The following is a 21,357-nucleotide window of genomic DNA, read 5'->3' on the forward strand; positions in this document are numbered from 1 at the left end:
TAATTTCACTTCTTTGTGTTTGTGTCCATGTTTGCAGTGATTAGTTTTGTGTTAGGAAACCAGATTATGGTGAAAGATTTATAACATTAACAGAAAATTGTGATCTTAGTGACCTTAGTGTTATGCCATTTAGCACACAATTGCAGCAACAGAAGTAGAAAATTCCTAAGTACAGTATACTTGGCTTTGGCACTTCAACAAATGGCCTTGAAGAAGCCCTTGGCTAAGATGGATGTAGGCACCAGAGATGTAAATAACTGGATCTGTTGAAAATGCAGTTTACATGGGTATGTGCTGCTGATACATCAGTTAGCAGTCAACTTTAGTTTATATTGCTCATAAACTTTAGAACAAATGCCTTGGATGGAAGTTTTCCAACTTTCCGAGTAGTTGTAATTTTAAAAAGTAACTTTTTTATTTGTGCAATAATTCACTTAAGCCATCATCAGAATATTTTTGTCTGTCCAAGCTTTAGAGTGTGAATATAGAGTCAAATGACTGTATTAAAGGACATAGACTCTGTAATTTTTCTATCCATCTGAAAAAAACCCTGCAAGACAGTTGTTTTCATATCTAGAAAAATTTTTCATTTAGTCATTGTCCTGCACATGAATCAGAACATTTTGATCCATCATTCAGTATTACTGTGTATCTCAAGGATGACTGAAAAAAATGAGAAAAAAGGGAGATACTTGCTAATGTGAAATGCTGAATTGATTCTGGAACAGTTTTTTTCAGAACAACAGTCCCCTTTAAAAAATATTTCTGAATCACACAACACTATTGCAGCTAGAAGAATATCGTAAACTAGTGGAATTTATAAGTTTTATGAGATGAATTCCAGAATAGGCTGCATACAAAGTGAAATGAAGCATCACATTAGCAGTGCTTTCTTGAGCTGGAATAACAAGAAGACAGCCTACTCAGAAAAAGGCATGGGCACTACCAAGCAGTAGGAGTGAGCAAGTTACATCTGCAGAGATGGAGAGGGATGGAACCATGGCCCATTGCCTCTAGCACTGCTGTAAGAGGAGTGCACACAAACTCAGCAGCCAGAGACCTGGATGCACACAGGAGCTCTGCAAGGATCTCCTGTTGCACTCAGAGAAAGAGTAATGGCTCAGTGGGAAAAGGCTCGGTAAAGGCCTGCAGAAATCTTCTGAAGGTGCAAAGGCTCCATTGCCTTTCTCAATTGCTATGAATGGATTATCCAGGGGTGGCCAGAAATCACCAGAAATTGTAGACACTCAAGCTGGCCTTGGAAATGCCACCCAGTCTTCTAATGGAGCTTTGCTGTGTCTTTGGTAGTCCAGGGCACTTGCTAAACAGGACTACATGCCACCTTGGTTGGCCGCCTCACTGCCTTTCTTCATCACACCAGCCTTAGCCATTTCATACCTAATTTTAAAAAGTTTTTATTGCTCCAAAATCTTGCTTGAACTGAAATTTCAAACTTCAGGATTACCTTAGTTGAAAATTTTCCCTAAACCTGGAGCAAAGCATGTGCAATTTATGATTGATTTTTTCCTTTTTGAGGGGAAGAAAAGTTTTGTTATGGGTAGGATTCCCAGTGGAGGGGGGAAAGGATTGGACAAAATCCCTCAAAAACTATCAGAAAAATGAATCATGGAACTGAACTGAATGTGGATGACTGCTCACTGAGTATCTTTGTCTGGTGCCAAACACTACTTCTTCCTCCACTCCTCACTCCCCTTTTCATTTGAAGCTTGTGTAGTTATTCTAGTTATGGTATTAGCAATACTCCTGATATATTCCAATGTCAGCAAGATCAAAATCAGCCCTTGGAAACTGTTTTCTTTATATACAGTTTCAACAGCAACAAGGCTGTCAGGTAACAGAGGCTGTCCATGAGCAGCCTGCCTTATGCAGAGCACTTAAAAACCTGAGGCTCAGGAGTAAAAGATCATTGCTTTCCTGTGTGTCTTCTCTTAAACTGCTTAACCACATCATTTTATGTGCAGTTTTGTGTGTTTTGCTGCTGCCAGAACTGTTGGTACTGAGCTTTCAGCAGTCATGCTACTGTTCTCACCCTGTTGCATGATAACAAGCATTAGGATAGATTTAACATGCAGGGCAAAATTTTCCTCATTCCATGACTTGTAGTTCTGAAGAATTCACGTTGGCATGAATCCTGTCCCCACTCTCTTGAGGGTTTCTGTATTTTAAAATATAGGTCACTGGATCAGAACCTTTCCACAGAGATGGGTTCCCCTCGCCCTGCAGAATACAGGGCTGCAGGTTTATGTATGCATTTGGTATTTGGCCTGTTTGTGCCTTGAATCCAAGGATTAGTTATACCAGGAGAGATGGGTAGCTCTTCTCACATTCCTTCCTTCTCACAACCTCTACCAAGGAGAGATTTCATTTTATGTGAAAGTGATGCTGCCATAAAACATTTCACAATAGCCTAAGGGCTAGAAGACTCAAACCAACACCTGAGAAACCTGAAATCAATTTTTGCCTGAGGTGTGCCACTGCATTTGGACTCACTCCTGGAAAAGAGTATTTTGGGAAGTACCTTATTCTGCTGATGTCCAGTTAAGTATATTTTAAGGAGTCTAAGACACACCTTTCTTTTGGGGTTCTGACTGGGCTTAGGTATGAGTAAGATGCCAAGTTGCTTAAATAAGGGCAGTTCTGGGCATGACAAAGGTAAAACTGTAGGTATTGTGGGGGGTTAGGGAAAGGGTGGTGCCTTCTGAGTTCAGACATGTTCCTAGTTGGGTGGCAGCTGGGCAGGGATTACAGTTTTGGATCAAAATGCATTGCTTTTTCTCATCTCAATCCTATAGTAGGTGTGTACATCTTTTATTAGAGCTAGCTCCTGTAGGTCTTTAGCAAGATAGCTTGTAACTGCCTTGACTAGAGAGGGAAATAGATTGAAAGCCTTAATTCTTAATTCACAAGGCAAGACCTTGTGCAAACCAAGCCCCTCTTCTCAACCCTTTGCAGTATCAAAAACCTTGAAAACTACTGAGCTGGACCATGAACAGTGGTCTGTGTCAACACTGTTCTGTACCATTCTTCTAGTTGTACTGTATTATTAAATGTTTTATAGAAAATGTCAGCCTATGGGAACTAGTCTCATTAATGGGACCTAAATACCCACTCCTTAAGGCTTATGTAGGATGGGCTTTTGGTCACTGCTTCTCTACCTAAGCATTGCCTGGTAAACCTTAGCTGATAGTTGTATCATTGTGATAGTTCTAATAGTATAAAATAAAAAAGCAAGATCAGGTACATGGGATGAAAAGGCAGCTCTTACTGAGCTGAGGCAGTTAGAAAAATAGACAAGCTTTCCTCAAGGTTTGAAATTAAAGTGAATCTCTGTATTTTATCCCATCTGAGTGTCTTAAGTAGGATCTGATTCAGTGCTATGTGAAGGGGTCTGTCTTTCTCCTACTTGCATTTGGAAGTGGAAGCTATATAACAGCCAAAACTGAAAGTCTAACACAGCTGACACTCACCCCTGGCATCAAGTTGAACCTGCCTCACTACTTTTATGAAACTCTATTTGCTTCCATTGGCCTTCCTGATTTCTGCAGCAAATACATCTTTTTATGTAGCAGAGCAAAGAAGCCAAGCCAAGCCCAGCCCAATATTTTGCATTTATCAGTACAGACTATTTTCTCTGGAGGATGATTCAAAGCAGGAACCTATCTTAGTTCCTCTGAATTGCCTCTCAGAAGACATTTTCCTTTTGTTGCAATAAGCTTAGGAAGATTAGTGCCACCAAGCTACAATTAGCCTTTATTAATTAGCCTAATTTGTAAATCCTTGCATGAAGAAATAACCTGTAATTTTAATGCCTAACTGGTGGTTCAGTATCTCTAGAGGCATTCAACTCTAATTTTTATGAGCATAGACATCAGACAACACTGGTAAAGTGTCTGGCGTTTGACCTTGTTCCATTTGCATTTTTATTAAAAAAAACAAAAAACAAACCCCAAACAGATGTATTTTTCCTTTTTTTTTTTTTTTTTTTTTAAGAGTTAATAAGACAAATAGTTTTATCTCTGCAGGTGGGGGAATGATCACACCCTGTGAAAATAAAGGACTTACCATTCTTTGGCTTCCACTTAATAGAAGTGTGTGGTCTGAGGTCCCAGAGCTGCAGGGATGTTCTGAACTTTTTAGTCAGTGAATGCTTAAGTGAACTTTTTGGATAGGTGGGAACAGGCTTCTCTTTTACTAATACATCAAAGTTTCCATTAAGAATTTATTTTAATTTATATGGTGAACCACTAGGGTGGTGAAAGATAAGATACAATTATAAAAGTTCCAGAATCAGATTAGTAGCATTTTAGGAAACAGCTCTCATAAGGAGGCAGATTAAACTTCTCTGTGAATTAAAATTAAGAAGACCATAAACATAAATCCAGGGTGAGTTCTGTGTGTTATGATCTTCATGAAAAACAATATCTTGCAGGTCAGAACTGAGTTTCCAGCTGATGGTTGTAGACCTAATGTCTACAGTAACAAGAGACAGACTGGAATCAGAACATCTCACACTTATTATTTGCAATAGCTCTACCATGATGATGGAAAGTCTACTCTTGTTATGAGCAGTAACAGTTTCCCCATTCCACAGACATGAAAATGCATCAAAGTAATCTGAATTGGGTGTAAATTTTTTCCTACATTTGTTGCAGACGATGAGACTCAGTTTCTGGACTCTCTTGCCTAAATTCTCATTTGTAAGTTGCTTTTAAGGGATCATCTGGGACAGTTTATACTCATTTCAAACAAATTGGAGACAGACCTGCTCCTACATCATGAGCCCAGCTCAGTGCCAGTTCCCATTCAGTCCCTGTTTTCCAACAGTGCTGTGAGGTATTCACAGTATATGCTGTGCCAGACCTTCAGGATGTATGTCAGAACCATAAAATCCTGAGAATACTTGCCAGCCAGAGTTGCCTGGGGCAAATTCACACCTGAGTATTGGAGAGTCTGTAAATATTTATAGTTCCTTCCACTCCTTTCAGGGACAAAGTAAGAGTATTTGCCAAGCATCTAATATTTTACCCAAAGTCTAAGAGTGCACTTTGTATTTTCTTAGAGTATAGGCACACCTGTTCCAGAGAAAGGTATTGCTATAAATAGCTAAGAAACTGAGAGCTTTAATTACAAGCTTGCTTGAGTCTTGTAGCAGCTAGAGAAATGGTGAAAAGAACTAATTAATGAAAAGCCTGAATCAAAATAAGAACTAACCAAACCATTCTACTTAATTGTCTGTGGTAGCTAGAGCCAGCTGACTTCAGTAAGCTATTTAAGAATGCACATATCCAGGAATGCATACCATAAAATGATACATCTTTCTCTGGAGAATGGCCTCATTCTCAAAACTTAAAATCCAGACTTGGGTTCCTTCAAAGCTTAGGCTTTTATAGGGCTCCTTTGAGACACAAGAACTGGTATTGATTGATTGACTTTATTTTCCTCTTTTAAGTGAATTCATCAAATGGATATTTTTCAGTGGAAAATATCTTTGTAAAACTCCTTGGATGCTGTAAAAGAAAATACATCTCAAAAGAGTTCAAGCCTACCCTGGCCAATTTTTATTTTCAAAAGAGTTATTTCCATTTTTAACACAAGAAAGGTATTTTGAAGAACACATCTGAAAAACAAGCTAACTTCTTGCAGAATAAAAAAGAACAAGAGAAGTTTCCATGGACACTAATCATTAAGATCCAGTTTTTTAAAGCCATATGAATCCCTTTCTAAATGACACAAATGCTAAAAATACTTTTAATATACAAAGTTGTTCTTAATATACAAAGAATATACAGTGTTAGGTAGCTTTAATAGGCCAACAGACAAGAAAAGGAAAATTCTTCAGCTCATCTGTAAAGAAAGCATGCACCTGTAAAAATATTAAGCATTATTTTGAATGTTGAAATTCTGCAGAGAGACCTACTTCAGAGAAAGCAATCATTCTGTATGGGCTTAATTGCCAAAAGAGATATGCAATTTTCTACTATAAATACGTTAAATGCAGTTGATAATAGTGGAACTGTATTGATACTCATTAATTTCTTTACCTCTCATGTATTTTGGAAGAACTGCATAGTATTCTATGCTGTTTGGCATTTTAAGAGTCTGTTTAAAAGCTGACAAACCTGAAAAGAAATGAAGCTGAAAATGGGAAACAGCCGATATTTATTATTTTATTGGATACCTCTTGTTTGATAAGAAATTTGAGTCATCACTTTAGAAAATAACATTCTAAATCATACAAACATTTTACAATTGGAACTTACCATTTGTATTTAAATAAAACAGCAGCATAAGCCCACCAGAAGGCCAATGTAATTTTAATGTACCTCTGCACACATTCTGTTACTCTGGCTTAAAAATTCATATTAGGTGCATTGAAATTAGAAGGTGCATTAGAAGAAGGAAGGGTCTTTTTCAGGGGTTAAGCTTTTAAATAGTAAATAAGCAGTATAGGGAGTCAAGTCAATGGGTTAGGAGAATTAGACAAGGATACTGAGTACACTTGCCTTCTATGAGAGCTTGCTACCTAGTTAAAGTGCTAGGATAGGGTCTATTGTTTTAAATATCACAATGTTCACCCCAATAATATACAGAAATAGGCAGGGTAGCATTTATTACACACAATTTTTAATAAAAACCATTTCTCATAAACAGATATTTCCAAGTCTTTTGCATAATTGCATATGAAAACACTTATAATCTTTGCTTTTACACACAATCATATATAATTAATATCTTAGAATTGCACAGCAACACTCAAAATCTACTTAATTTAGAAAAGGAAATTTAAGTTATCTAAAGTAATTTTTGCACTGTTTCACTCTTGATGCTTAATAAGTTTGTTAGAATTCAAATACTAGAGAAACTATGCTTCATAAAAACCTCATCAACTGTCATTTACAAAGGTACAAAATATACAGCAAAGTTAATCTCTCATTAAATAAAATATACAGATTAGGTAATGTTACTGATCATTAGCTAACACCTTATTTTAAGGGATAAATTTCTAGGGAGCTTCTCCCCCAGTATAGGAGGATTACACAACAGTTCCTTCCCCTGTATGTTTATGCAGTGAGTCACGTTCACTTTAACTGCTGATAACAGAGGACTGGGTTTATCATTCTGCATAGCGAGGCCAAAAATGATCCCTGGTGGAACAGCAGTGAAGTCAATGTGAAGCCTTAGAGATCAGTTTTGTTTAAGGTATCACAGACTATTCATTGATTTATTTATAGTAGTAACACCAGTCATTATCACTGTGGTGGCTTTTAATCCTCCATGAGAATTCTCCTGTAATCTACCAATCAACCTTCCATTAAAATAAAGTGTTGCCAATATACTCCACAATCACTCTGCTGTTAAAATAGTGAGCTATGAAAACTGTCTACTAATTCTTAAATGGATCTCCCTGATAATAAATGAATTTTAATACAAACAGCATGTTCCCACTTAAACCAGCCATTGTAATTTAACAGTTTGGAATGAATTGTAAGTACTTGAATGTTAGGTTAGCAAAGAAGTATAACACCAGCTACAGCTACAGCAGTGTCACATCTCTGATGTTTACTCTTGGTCCAGGCGTATATTAACCATGGCAAAGCACCGGCCTAGACTCTGAAAGAATGGGACAACAAAAACATCTGTCAGGCTCTTCCATACAGTTTGCACTGAAGGCAGGACCATGAGACAAGTTTTCACAAAAGGCACCACAACCCTGTAAGAGAGAAAACAAAAGATTTGAAGATTGGTGCTGCAGCATAGGGAAATCAGGATAATGAAACACAAGTGTGACATCTTATGGAAGAGAAGTGGTTCTTTAATTTTTATAACTTTAAAATATAAATATAAATATTTAAGCAAGTTTACTCTCTTGCAGTCATTTTCCATCAACTTTTTTTTGCTCAAGGCCTCACACCTGCATATGCAGGTGGTCCTCTGGCCATAATCATTTATATACAACATGAGAGTGTAGACACCAGCTTTCTTTCAATGTATCTCTGCTTGCTAACTGGCAATTTCTTTACATGCCATTTAGAATTATGAACTTTTGCTGTCTCTTCCTGCTCCTGGCAGGGCTGGTGTACATGATCTGTTGAAGCCCTGCTGCCACCAGCCATGGCCAAAGAGCAGTCATCTCCTAAAGGACTTGTGTGCTGTGGTCATAGCTGAATGTGGGTCCTTAGGGGTTGACAGAAACACCATGTTCTCCAGTTTGATTTACTGGAAACAACACCCTTTACAATCTGTTCTTGCTCTGCTGCCTCTTCTGGTGTTTCCTGTATTTGTCTGTCTCGCAGGCACACACAAGTGCACAGGCACACATGCACATCACACCATAGGTGTCTCATTCCTACCTATCCCTGCTACAAGATGCTACAGTAAAACAGAAAAAGGAAGGCAATATCCAGTTGCATCAGATTATTACAATACAGGTACACGGCACATGTCAGAAAAATGGGCTGATCCTGTAAAGTTCTTAATTTGTGGGTCAGATATTAACATTAGAGTATGGTCAGAACTCTTCATTAGGGGAAAAGATCTTTTCATTCACTCAGGGTGCATACTAGAAAATATTGTGCTTTCATCTCCTGAGCATTGGCAAACATCTGGGGATTGCTCTCCATGGGTACCAATTCCAAAGCAATGCCATTACTGGTGGCTTGAGCCAAGCATGCTAACAGTGGAGGAGAGCCAGATGTGCACATATGGGCAGCTCAGGAGGGCCAGTGGATATGTGACAACTGACCACGCTATTTTAAGTTATTCTCCTTCCTTAATCATTTACTGGCCTAAACCTCTGGTCATTTCACTAAGCTGTTCTTACTTGGGTGCAGACAAACTAAATGTATACATAAATAATATTGAAGTTCTACTAGTGCAAGATTTTAGAAAAATCTCTCTGCCATACTGAACATATTTACTTTCTAAATTAGGTAAAAGAAGCTATATATTCCTTTGACAAAGATAATAAACTCTGTTTTACTTTACTGTTGCATTCAAAATTTAAGTTCCCAATCTTGCATTTACATTATTCCACTGCAGAACTTTCACTGACTTTTATTGGAATGACAGAAAATACATAATTTAATATTTCATTGTAAATACGAAAAAAAAGGTGCTGTGTATTTACAGTGCATACTCCTCAGATTAACAAAGTAGAAGAAATCTACCACATTTGAAAAATGTTGAAGGTTACAAATGTACAGTATCAAAATTAATTACTTTCAGTGTTTGGCTAACAGCTTTTGTCATACAAAGCAAGCCATATACTAGTACATCAATGCTCTACTCAAAGCTAGCCCAGATGGATTTAAACAAGAATAGTTTTTCTAAAACCTTCTCTTTTGTCTCTGCTGAAACACCCCATATAGGACTGTGAGCATTACTGGAATAATGTGCCTCTAGTTTTAAACTGAACCCTGTAAACTATGTGTTTATAACCACCTATAATACCACTGCATATAGAATAGCTGGTTACTATAGAGTAAAAAATTAGGCCTTAACCTGTTAGAATTCAGCTGATAAACATAAATAATTAAAAGAAAAAAAAAATGTTATTTTTTGAAGCAACACAGGGAAAGTTCCAGAAACGGCTATTCTATTTGTGCTTAATTCACCTCTTTTTCCATTTCAGATAGTTTATAAGGAGTATGTAATTTCTCTTTGCTACCATCTATAATTCACTTGGCCAGTTTTTTTAAAAAATATCTAACTGAACTGGAGAGAAGCAGAAAAGACAACATTTCTTTTGAATCCTCTGTTGACAGGATCACACAAAACACAAACTAAACAAATACCACAGTATGCAGAAGATTCACAGAAAGATGTAGAAGGCTGGAGAAGCAGTGATCATAATATTTGAAATTGGTGTAGAGATCATTCACACAGTACTGGAACTCAACCTATTTTGATAATTTTAAGCAAAAGGGACAGTAAAATGTTTTGGTAATGTTTAATAAACTTTTAGCACTGGTGATAATTTTTTTTTTTTACTTATGGTAAATGCATGCAAAATCCAACGTAGGCTAAATCCATAGGAGGATACATGAGACACGATAGCAACTAAAGCTAATTAATGTAAATTTCAATTTTAAAATAAAAGTTCATCTACATATAGAACAATTACTCAAATATCTTTCCTCAGAGGAGAAAATCCTTAACACCAAGGAGAATCATAAAAGGTATTTTCTAAGTTTTAGATTATGTGAGTGTGTGTATATACATATGTATTTACATGTGTACAAGTCTGCATCCTGTTCTGCACAGGATATCTTATCCAACAGTGTGATATTTCCAGGTTACCAGAGGGTGCAGTGTGCTTTCCGTGGAGTGGCCACTCACACTTAAAAATAAATAATCAAATGCCATTAGAAGCCATGCATTTGTTTTTGTGACCTGAAAAATATAACATACCCATCCTTTGCTGTGTTTTTATCCTGATCTGCACTTGTGTTCACAGACATGGCAACTACCTGCCTGAGTAATGTCTAACACTAAAATTAAAGTAGCATATCCCAAGGATATCAACACTGATGCCATATTGGTACTACTACTAGTTTTACCATGTAGTACAGCACTGGGAAGAAAATTAAAGGTCTGTTGAATTTGTCATCTAAACTGAAGACAGCTACCTGTATGACCTCTCATTGAATCTTGCTACATATATATTTTATAAAATACTTTTCCTTTGACCAAGTGGCATGAATTGTGTCTTTTGGGAACTGTTGAATTGAAAAGTGCAAATTACCCCATTTTTTTCCCCCTCCAATTCTATTTTCTCTTTATTCTGTTCAAGGCATGACACCGACAAAATTATACCCCTCAAAGTTTCTCACTTTTGTGAGAAACTAACTCACATTAGTTTTTCTTCTTGCTAAGCCCTGAACAAACACTGTCAAGAACCAAACACCTCTTGGAAATGGCAGAGCAGAGTTTAATTCCCACTGATAATGAGAATCAACTTTTCACAGACTTGGGCAACAATGTTGGAACAGTCATGCACCATTAATTCAGATTCCAGCTTCAAAGTGAAGAATCACACCTTCTCCTGTAATGTTTTTCAAAATGTAATCCGAGACATGTCATAATACTATTTTTCAAATGCTCTATGTTTCTGTGCTTAATTTACCTAATTCCATGTACCACATCATGATTGTGAATTAAAAGTCTTGTATAGCTCTACAGTACAAGCAAGCACTGTGAAAAGATTGCTAAAAATTACCTAGCAGATGTACAGCTTCTTGTTGCATGCTTTTAAATATGTCCTCAGATTGTAGCTCTTAAGGTTTTTGATTTTTGAACATGGATAGAACACTTCTGGTTTTTCAGGGGGCTCAGGCAAAATTGTTATATTTCTTGTAGATCAGCAACTGATTCTTGGGACAGAACTGGGACATTCCAACATAAGCATTGGGACAAGTGAGACAATGGCTAACCACCAAAGCCTTTCATGACTCATAGACAGTATTTGAAGTGCATTAAAATTAAATATTATGTGTTCCAGGACCTGGGTAGACTGGAAAAGGTAAAACAACTACAGAAGAAGCAAGACAACATCCACATACTTCCTTTTCCCAAACCAAGGGATATGTACTGGACATCAAAGAAGAAGCACCAAGGCAGCACCACCAGACTACAAGGTAGGCCTTCCTAGCTGTAGTGTAATTTATTTTGATTTCAAACAGTCAGTAGGGACATACAGTTGAGTATGGTAGCAGTTATGTAAATGAAGTTGTGGAATACAAAAAGGTAAGAAATAATCTATGTCCATATCTACTTTTCATGTAAGTCTGTGGCTCTATCTTAGCACTGTGAATGGAAGCTCAAGAGGAGAAGTGCTGTGAATACCTACTGCTTTAGCTGATGATGACTAGAGAGCTGAGTGAGCCCATCTCAGATCCAAGACTCAAGTCATGGATCGCTGATTCTTAGTGTAAATATGCAATGTACCAGAACACTATTCTGATAAGGCTACAAAAACGCATATATGAAATTCAAGTGTTCATTTCCAAGAGGTGTCAAACATGTGGCTTGGAACAAGAATCCGTGGCTGATCTACAAGAAATATAACCACATTTAATGAGACTCCTGAAAAACCAGAAGTGTTCTATTCGTATTCAAAAATCAATAACCTTAAGAGCTACAATCTGAGGACATATTTAAAAGCTTGCTAATTTTACAGAAAGATGTTACAACTCAGTGTGGCCTGTATACTCTGTGGTGAGAATGACAGTCATCAATAAAGGAAAAATGTGAAGTTGACTTCCTTGAACTGGCTTGTATGTAGACCACCAGCCCTCTAGCTGGCCCAGTTTCAGCCCATCAGCATCTTTCACCAGGTAGTGTGAAACTAGATTATGGCTCAAGCAGCCAGTTTGGGAACATAGTATGCTCCATCTTTATGGTTAAAAATGAAAATTAAGTGTATTACTATATATTTCATACTCAGCTTTCTTTTTGCAGGTGAAAGACAACATTTACTATCAGGTGTAATGGGGGAAATTCACAAGGTGCCCTTGACTATAGAAATGCTGAGTAAGGCTTATGTGGATTTTTAACATGCTGATGAAACTGCAGCATGTGTGGCATCAACAGCTTTCTGCTTGAGCACCTCCAGAAGTTGTTGAAAAAACTTTTGAATTTTGCCCCAGGAAAGGCTCCTTTGCAACACATCAACATCATCTCCTCACTGGTTTGGATGGTGAAAGTGAAGCACAGAGACTCTGTGTGGCAGACTTCTGGGAGGGCTTGCCCCAGGGTGTTCCCATGACATATAAACAGCTGAAGACAGAGTTATAACGGAATTCCCTTTCCTTGGTGTACAAAACAATGAGTTACTCTTGGTTTGTTTTTTTTCCAGACCCAATGGGCCTACAAGGGAACTAGGACCCTATGTTTAGGGCCTCTAAACATGCACTGCTTTTGCAATACCCTCTCAAAAGCAGAAACATTGAACTCCTCACTTGTGTGATATTTGGAACATGAAGAGGTGCAGAGATGCCAGTTTAGTCTCAGGGTGTTCCACCTCTGTGTTGGAACAAATCCAGCTTGAGTCTGTGGGAATATGAGGCATTATTGCCTTTGGATGGTGATACTGGATGGAGTCCAAGGGGATGCAGATAGCACTACTGAGTTACATGGTTCTTTCACATCCATCCCAGGTGCAAGGAAGATCAAAATGAAAAGATTAATTCTATGTCGACAATGAACTTGGGCAAAGAAAATGATTTGTTGGGGAAGCAAGTGTGTTCACAGCAGGTTGAGAGAAACTTTTAAAATGAAGTACTACGTTCAGACAGTCCTATTTCACATGTACTGGGAACCCACAGTTCCTGAGATAGTCACTAGGGACTAGGGTGCATAAATAGCAACTGACCTCTGAGTCCTGGATCAGTGATACTCAGTATCCATTCTGTGAAATCCAGACACAAGATCTTTCTGAAGCACAAAAAAAGTACTACAGTTTTGATGAATTTGGCATTGATGAATTTTTTTCACAGATATTTCACTGCTGTAAAACTATATATACTCACCATATCCTTTTGCAGTCACACTGCACACTATGGCACAGTGACAGCTGACAGATCTAAAAATCTGGGCAACGCTATGCCTATGCACTGCTGGTTTGTAACAATTTGGGAACAAGAGATGCAACAAGTGGGCATCTCTAAACTGCACTGCAACTCCTCTGGATATTATGCAAACACTATGTTCCAAAATTCAAGTTAATCAGTTTTCAAAGTGGCCTGACAAACATCACCAACACGAGCTTCTATTGCACTTTCAAAAACTGAAATCTGCACCCATGAGACTGCCACCACAGGTTCAGATAATCAGTGTATTCCTAGGGTTTTGAGTTCACTTCCAGTTTCTGTATTCTGTTTTCTGTGACAAAAGGAAAAGGATTCCAGTGTTACCCCAGTCAAACTAGACTTTACCCAAAACTCATGTATACAGACAACCCTGGTTTGCAGAAATAATGTCAATAAACTGCATTCACCCCTTCCTCTACAGCCTTTTGGATTGTCAGTTCTTTTTTCAACCTCATTATTCTCCCTGCCTTTCTTCCTTCTGCACCATCATCTCCCTTTCTGGTCTCAAAGTACTCCTCTTGATATTTTGTGAGTATATTATGCTTAAAGTGCACAGGTTTGGTATGAGATGGATGGCCAGTGTATTTGCCTACGAACTTGTGCCATGGCCAGAAGCAGCCTTTCCCAAGATCAGCAGGGTATTTCGCTTAGGTGGAAGGGTTTTGGAGCACTGCATCTAGAGATGGCTATGTACCAGGTGCAAGGTACTGGCGCTACATTTTATGGCAGTAACATAGAGACAGCTGGGCCCTCAAAAGCTTTCTTCAGTCTGTGAGGGAAAAAATGAGAGGTAACGGTACTAAGAAGTTAGTAATAACTTCAGGTGTTAGTAATACTTCTGCCTAGATAATTCATTTAAAGTACACGTTTGAACCAATTCTGCACTTCAGTTTAAAAAAGAAAATCAGTCACTATTATCACTCCAGAAGCCAGCCAAGGCTGGAATGCATTGCTGTAGGTGCCATCCAAGCGGGAATACAGGCTCTCTGCCCCAAAGAGCTTACACAGTCATGACAGACCGCTGGTAAAACCAAGGCAGGGAACTGAGTCACAGAAAAAAAACACTGTTTCCCTTTCTGTCCCCTTAGAAATAAAGCAGTTAATATTAGCTGATCTAACTGCCGATGTAAGGTCGGCGATCGGCGGCTGGGCAGTAATGAGTGCTAGAGGAGCGGAGCTCTGCAGAGCCCAGGCTCCGCCGGACACAGCAGGCGCTTACCAGATGTGGAGGCAGCTGAGCGTCGCGAAAACGATCCCCACAACCAGGGCCAGCGGTATGGCGAGGACCAGAGTCAGGACCTTGTAGATCACGTACTTGCTGAGCTCAAACAGAGCGTGGCTGCAGATCCAGACCTTGTCGAAGGAGTGGGTGAGCTCGGGCTCCGCGATCACATCCTCGAACCCCAGCTGGAACAAGAGGAGGCTCTACCGTCACGGGGAGCTGGGGCGCGGGGAGCCCGCCGGGGACGCCCCTCGCCGAGGACCCGAGCCCCGGCCCCAGCCCCGCCCGCCCCGGCCCGGCCCGGCCCGCACCTGCAGGTGGGAGTTCAGCCCGTGGGGGTCGCGGTCCAGCTCGTCCTCCGCACACTTCTCTGCCTCCGACAGCGCGGGGCCGCCGCTCCGCGGGAAGTTGTCGTCGTCGTCCATGAAGATGCGGGTGTCCACCTTCTCCGTCTCCAGCCCCATGGCGCTGCCGCCGCTGCGCGGCTCCGGCCCTGCCCCGTCCGCCGCCGCTGCCCCGCCGGGCCGGGCCGGGGCGGAGCGGGGCTGCCCGGGACACGCCCCGCGGGCCGCGCCGGGGCCGGCAGCGCCAGCTCCGTCGGGCCCAGGGAGCCGCGGGCCGGGCTCGGGGTGCTCCTCGTCTTGGCAGCCGCTTAGCGGGCGCTGAACCACCCCCGGTGGGCGCTGAGCCCTCCCGGCGGGCCCTGAGCCCTCCCGGCGGGTCCTGAGCCCTCCCGGCGGGCCCTGAGCCATCCCGGTGGGACCTGAGCCATCCCGGCGGGCCCTGAGCCCTCCCGGCGGGCCCTGAGCCATCCCGGTGGGCCCTAAGCCCTCCCGGCGAGCCCTGAGCCATCCCGGCGGGCCCTGAGCTATCCCGGCGGGCCCTGAGCTATCCCGGCGGGCCCTGAGCCCTCCCGGCGAGCCCTGAGCTGTCCCGGCAGGCTGCCCCGGCCGCGCTGGGTTTCCCCGTTCGCCTGCGGTGCCCGGCTGTCACCACAGCCTCGCGCCCCACTGGCCTTTGTCAGCGTTTGTGGCATCGCAACAGCAGAAACAAAAAGCGGAGGGGATTGTCCTCCGGGCCATGCTGGGCCGTGTCTGTGCCCCCTTTGCAGCTGTAGGGGAAACAGGGAAACAAGGGGGGGAGGAGAGGTGAGTCGCCACTGCCCACCGAGGTTCCCGTGTCCGGCCTCACTGGCCCGTCACACTCCAGCGGAATTTACTTGACTCGTGCTGCTTAAATTGCCTAATTTTTGCTACAATAAAATACTGCATCTGTCATTACAAGTATTTTCATGCCTTCTTTGGGTTTTAGCTTCAGTCCGTACAAATGATTTCCTCTGTTCTTTTCGAGAACACGTTTTATACCAAAGAGTGATCTGTATAAAGTCACTAAATTATTGTAATGACTGCTAAAAGTACCTGATAATATTGATACGCAGAGTGATCCCATGAGCTGCCAGGAGTTCATTCTTGCTGCATTCAGTAACCACAGTTGCCTGTCAGTCTCAGAGAGAAGTGATATTATTAATCAATCATCCAGGCCTGTTAAATTAAAGAGGAAGTTGCTAATTTTAACTTCCTCTAACTTTCACCACTACATTAAGCTAAGGGGACTTTTAAGCTTTAAAAAGGTCACAAGAAAATGATATAAAAACAACTATACAATATTTGCATAGGAAATCACCTATTACAATGCTCTGGTTCATACTGCATTGCTACTGTTGGAAACTTCTGCAGAAAAGTTTTGCAGCTTTTATGTGTAACTCGTATTGATGGGGTTTTTCTCCCATTCTAGTCAGCTTAGTGATACTGATCTCACATAAATGTTTTGGACTAGGTCTAAAAAGCCTGCAAATACGAGTTTACAATAGGTTCAAAGGCAATCAAAGAAACAGTGTGGTGACTCAAGACATACTTATGAGCTGCATACTTCTACCCTGCTTCCCCTCACCCCTCCTGCCTTCCTCCATCCCTCTTTGCTCCATGAGTGAGAAGAATAATAAAAAAAAAAATAGAGTTGAGGTTCAGCCCTACGCTTCAGGGTGCTTCTGTCCAGAAACTGTTATTTTTTTGGTCTACTGATACAGGGACCTGGATGCAGTCCAAAGGCATTTGTCAGGTTTCTCGTAGCTGCTTGGGTTAGGCATAAAAATCTGCATTTGGTACTCCTGAAAAGCTGTGCCATGGACATCCAAAAAAGCAAGCAAGGCTGTGGTAGGCTCAGTAGTTTTATTACTGTTTTTATACACATTATTGGAAAAGGACTTTTAGGAACTAGTTTGGAGTAGGATTATGAAAATACATCTTGCAACTCCTCTGAGGTGTGAAGTGCAGCATAAGGGGAAACATCTCAGTTCACAAACAGATTTTTGGAGAGCAAAAACTTGGCAAAAATGTTTTCATATCTGTCTTTGAAAAAAAAAAGTTACATTTAGTCTCTAACTAATGTGTATTTTTATTGAAAAATGTGGTGTCCATTTAATTCTATATTTGTTTTATAAGGCTGTTCCTGTTTAAGCTTTGAGTATTACTTTGATTACTGTAGCATTTTATTTACAGATACATACTATCTTGATGAAGGCAGTCCTGTCAGTTATGTATCTTTTGGCAAAAGCTTTCCCAATTTTACTTAGCATTTGAGAAAGTGCCTCTGTCTTTGCAACAAGACCACAGACAATGGCCAGTTGGGCCTCATCCATTCTATTTTGCTTGTCAGGATGAGTTCAGCTCTCAGGGTATCCTTTTCCTGTTTTATCTCAGTTTTCCCTTAAAAAAAATATTTCTAGTTTAATCTTAAAGTACCATAGAATAATTATAATACAAATAACACTTCACATTTTCAAAGAGATAAATTAAAGGACAAGGAGTCATATTAACTTCTCTTGTAATTTTATTGGGGTTTTAATGGATGTGTACCTCAAATATTATTTTCTTTACAAGATCAGTATTGAAAATCTTAACGATTTCAGAGGAGCTGTAAAATAGTCTTTTATTTTACCCTCATATCTCTGTGACATACCTGGGGAGTTTTTGTTACCACCGTTTCACACATAGGCAGTATACTGGGATAGGAAAGGTCAGATGGGCTCTCAATATTTGTTTACATTAGAAGTGAGGTGTAAAAACTGTGGCTGCAGCTGTCCCCTGGCCGTGCAGCATGGGTGGAAGGGAGAGGCATCTGCACTGCTAAGATTTCAAGAAGTGAACCAGGCAGTGTTAATGGACAAGTTACAACTTCTTTTCCCAGTTTTTCTTCTGATAAATTTATGGCTGGATGCAAATCCATTTGAAGGAAGCAATTGTAGACAACTAAGAAATTTGTGTGGCATTCAGGGACATTTGAGATGTGTTAAAATGAAACCAACCCTGAAGGGCCTTGCAGATTAAAGATAGGGATTATAAGCTACATTTTCTTATTTACACAGTGGGCAGTTTAAATATTCAGATTTGACACAGAGGGTTTTAAACTCCAAATGCTAATGCATTGCCTTGATATAGCCATAAGCTAAAAAAAAAAAAAAGTTAAATAAGTTGCATGTTTGAGGAGTTTTCATAGGAAAACTTGATGGGAAACTTCTGCAAAACGTGTGTACATCATTTGTATCCTACTTTGTCACCACTGAAGCAGTGACCTTTGACTTGTTCCATTAAAAAGGATAATGAGATCCTGTCTCTGTGTATGGAAACTCCCTTGTGCTCAGTCACTTTTCTTGTCATTTTTTGTCCTGTGGAGTGTAAAATTCACTGTTTTCAGTGGACAGTCAATGCAAATAAATGTAAGCCTTGGCTAAGCATTTATATTTAATTTGCTGAATTATATCCATTGCTGCTAAATTTAGCCAAATGCTTCTATGAAGATTGGTTTTGTATGTGCTGAGGTGAAGCTGCTCCGAGAGTCAGAATAGAGGTGACATGATAAATATGTTCAGGCCAAAAAATGGTTGTGGAAATGATTTTAGGACTTTCTGGATCTCTTTTAGCTGAGCTAAGTTATGGTAATAGAGATGTTTATAGTAGCTTTCAGCATAGCCTCTGATTTCTAATATGAGAAAGGAAGAAAGCAAGTACTCCCATGAGGTCTCCTGAGCTGCTGTTTTGATGACTTAATAGTGCTCAAATAGTCTCCACTGAAGGATGAGAGAGTTTGCTGTTTAATACCAGCACTGGGAATATAGTTCCTTGTGAGCAGATAGAGAGCAAAAGGGCTGGGCTCAGACATTTTTACATACTTGTTTTCCTTTTCTCCCACCAATAGAAGTTTGGAAATGTTTTTAGTGTGTTTTCATAATTCATTCTTGTGAACTTTCAAATTTTTTATAATTTTGCTTCTACCAGCGGTTTACAGGATGTATCACCAGAGATGTTATGTGATGTAACATACAGATGTGTATGTTACAGGGTAAAACTCATGGTGGTTCACTGATACTTGGATTTGAATGCTGGAATAAGTGGTGAGCTAGTGAAAAGTTCCCAGCTTGGGATTTGGAGGTTCTCTGTATGTATGATATGTATTAAATTATAGAATCATAGGATCATTACAGTTGCAAAAGACCTCCAAGATCGAGTTCAGCCTTTGACTGACCACCACCACGTTAACCACATCATAGCACTTAGAGTCATTTCTTGAACACTCGAGGGATGGTAATTCCACCACCTCCCAGGGTAGCCTGTTCCAGTGCTGGACCACATCTTCAGGGAAGAAATTCTTCCTGATGTCCAATGTGAGCCTCTCTTGGTGCAGCTTGAGGCCGTTTGCCCTTGTTCTGTCTCTGGTTGCCTGGCAGAAGAGGCCTATCCCACCTGGCCACAGCTTCCTTTCTGATAGTTGCAGAGTGCACCCAAATCCCTCAGCTGCTCCTCATAGGAATAACTCTCGAGATCTCCCACCACCATCACTTGCTTTCCTTCTCTGGACATCTTCCAGCACCTCAATGTCCTTTTTGTAATGAAGGGCACAGAACTGGACACAGAACTTGAGGTGTGGCCTCACCAGTGCCGAGTACAGGACAATCACTTCCCCAGTCCTGCTGGCCACTTCAGTGTTTACAGCAGTGCAGAGGTGGATATAATCAATGTTTCCTGTGTGTTTCAGCATGTTAAAGATTATAAGGCACCCTAATGGGGTTCCTGCTCAGTGGGCCAGCTGCACCTTATAAAAGGTTGAGAAAGGAAGGTAGAATATGGAAAGCTACTGGGCACTGAGCCTATTCATGGCCCAGCCCTGCCAGAGCTGGGGAGCAGAGCTATCTGCTTTAGCCTTGCAGCACGGTGGTCCAACAGCTGCTACTGTTCAGCTGACTGGTGGTAGCTTGTTAAAATATGTAATCCCAGTGTTTATGGCTGTTTATTTATATTAGCAGAGGAAAGAAAGACATTAAACCAGTGTAACATGAAACTAGAACCTGAAAGTTCATCAGAACTTGGTCTCTGCCAACTTAAATGGAAAAGGGATATTGTAGAGAAAATATGGAAACAGCTTGGGTGCTCATGGGATTTGCAGAAAGGACCAAGTAATTTCTCTATGAGCATCTGAGTTAAACCAGTTTCTGATGAAAAATCATAAAAGCAGTAACCCTTCTTGGATGGCTTTTGTTGCAAACGTTCTGTCATTAGTTGTCAGTGATGGAGGATCCTTTACCTTGGACCACACCATATTTTTTTTTTGAAATTGCTGAATGTTCTGTTTTAATTAGGACTCTGCTAATGGTTGTTTTATTCTTCTATTGATGAAGTGTTGCTTTGCAGGAAGCTATGTCTGGTGGGAAGCAGGTAATGACTGGGGATGTGAAGCAGTGTGCTGTCATTGATGGGTGGATTCTACAAAGATGAAAATCAAACTCTCAAACTCTTCAATAGTTACGACAAGCCTAAGTGCTTTGGGTACTAAAAAACCCCCAAACCTGATAACCTGATAATTATTATTATTTTATTTTTTTTTCTGAAGATGCAGATTTCTATCCATTCAGCAGCTGGATCAAATACTTCTCAGGTCTGTTTTTAAGAGACATCCATAAAATGTGGAAAATGTGACTGACAATTGAGACTAGAATTGCTTAGTTTTCATTTTTAAACTACTTCAGGGGGTTTGTTGCCACTAAATTTTCCAGATGTCTTCTGAAACTTGCTATTTAACAGCTCTCTATGTGAAAATCTCTGATTTTTTTCACAATTTTCTGCTTTTTTCATGCTTTGTGTATGGGAGAGGAATACTGAACATGTTATACTTGAATTATATTATTCTTTTCTGCAGATCCTTTACAAAAATACTTAGGGTCCGATAAACTACTTTTGCTAAGAATGCATTTTTAGTCTGTTTGCAGTAGGTTAATGACCCAGAAAATCTCTGAGGTGTTTAGTATATTCTCATCCATAAAGTAATTCAGCCTTATACAGCAAAAAATTTCATTTCTTATTCCTAAAATATAGAAAAAATATTTTACATTCTTATTCATCATATAGTTTTCAAATGGTTTATTAAAAATCCAGAAATATGTGTAAGTCAGCTGTACACAGAATGATGAGTTTT

General features: G+C 40.1%; 1 protein-coding gene across 1 annotated transcript; it reads right to left on the reverse strand.

The window, feature by feature from the left end:
* Positions 1–5,556: 5,556 nt before the first annotated feature.
* Positions 5,557–15,358, reverse strand: CAV2 (caveolin 2). The gene is made up of 3 exons (XM_086887047.1): positions 15,144–15,358; positions 14,830–15,017; positions 5,557–7,732 (listed from the first exon to the last, which is right to left on the reverse strand). The coding sequence occupies exons 1-3, from the start codon at positions 15,294–15,296 to the stop codon at positions 7,582–7,584; spliced, it is 492 nt and encodes a 163-aa protein (XP_086743173.1). The 5' UTR covers positions 15,297–15,358; the 3' UTR covers positions 5,557–7,581.
* Between the last annotated feature and the right edge of the window lie 5,999 nt (positions 15,359–21,357).

The sequence above is a fragment of the Cyanistes caeruleus genome, chromosome 4, assembly GCF_971803275.1.
Source record: "Cyanistes caeruleus chromosome 4, bCyaCae1.hap1.1, whole genome shotgun sequence".
In the NCBI taxonomy this organism is placed as follows: domain Eukaryota; kingdom Metazoa; phylum Chordata; class Aves; order Passeriformes; family Paridae; genus Cyanistes; species Cyanistes caeruleus.

Bases quoted from the DNA above. Each gene is read 5' to 3' on its own strand.
- CAV2 (XM_086887047.1), bottom strand. From the start codon at position 15,296: ATGGGGCTGGAGACGGAGAAGGTGGACACCCGCATCTTCATGGACGAC. The intron at 15,018-15,143 runs GTGCGGGCCGGG...CTCTTGTTCCAG, and splicing joins GGCTGAACTCCCACCTGCAG to CTGGGGTTCGAGGATGTGAT. The intron at 7,733-14,829 runs GTAAGCGCCTGC...TCTCTCTTACAG, and splicing joins CTCAGCTGCCTCCACATCTG to GGTTGTGGTGCCTTTTGTGA.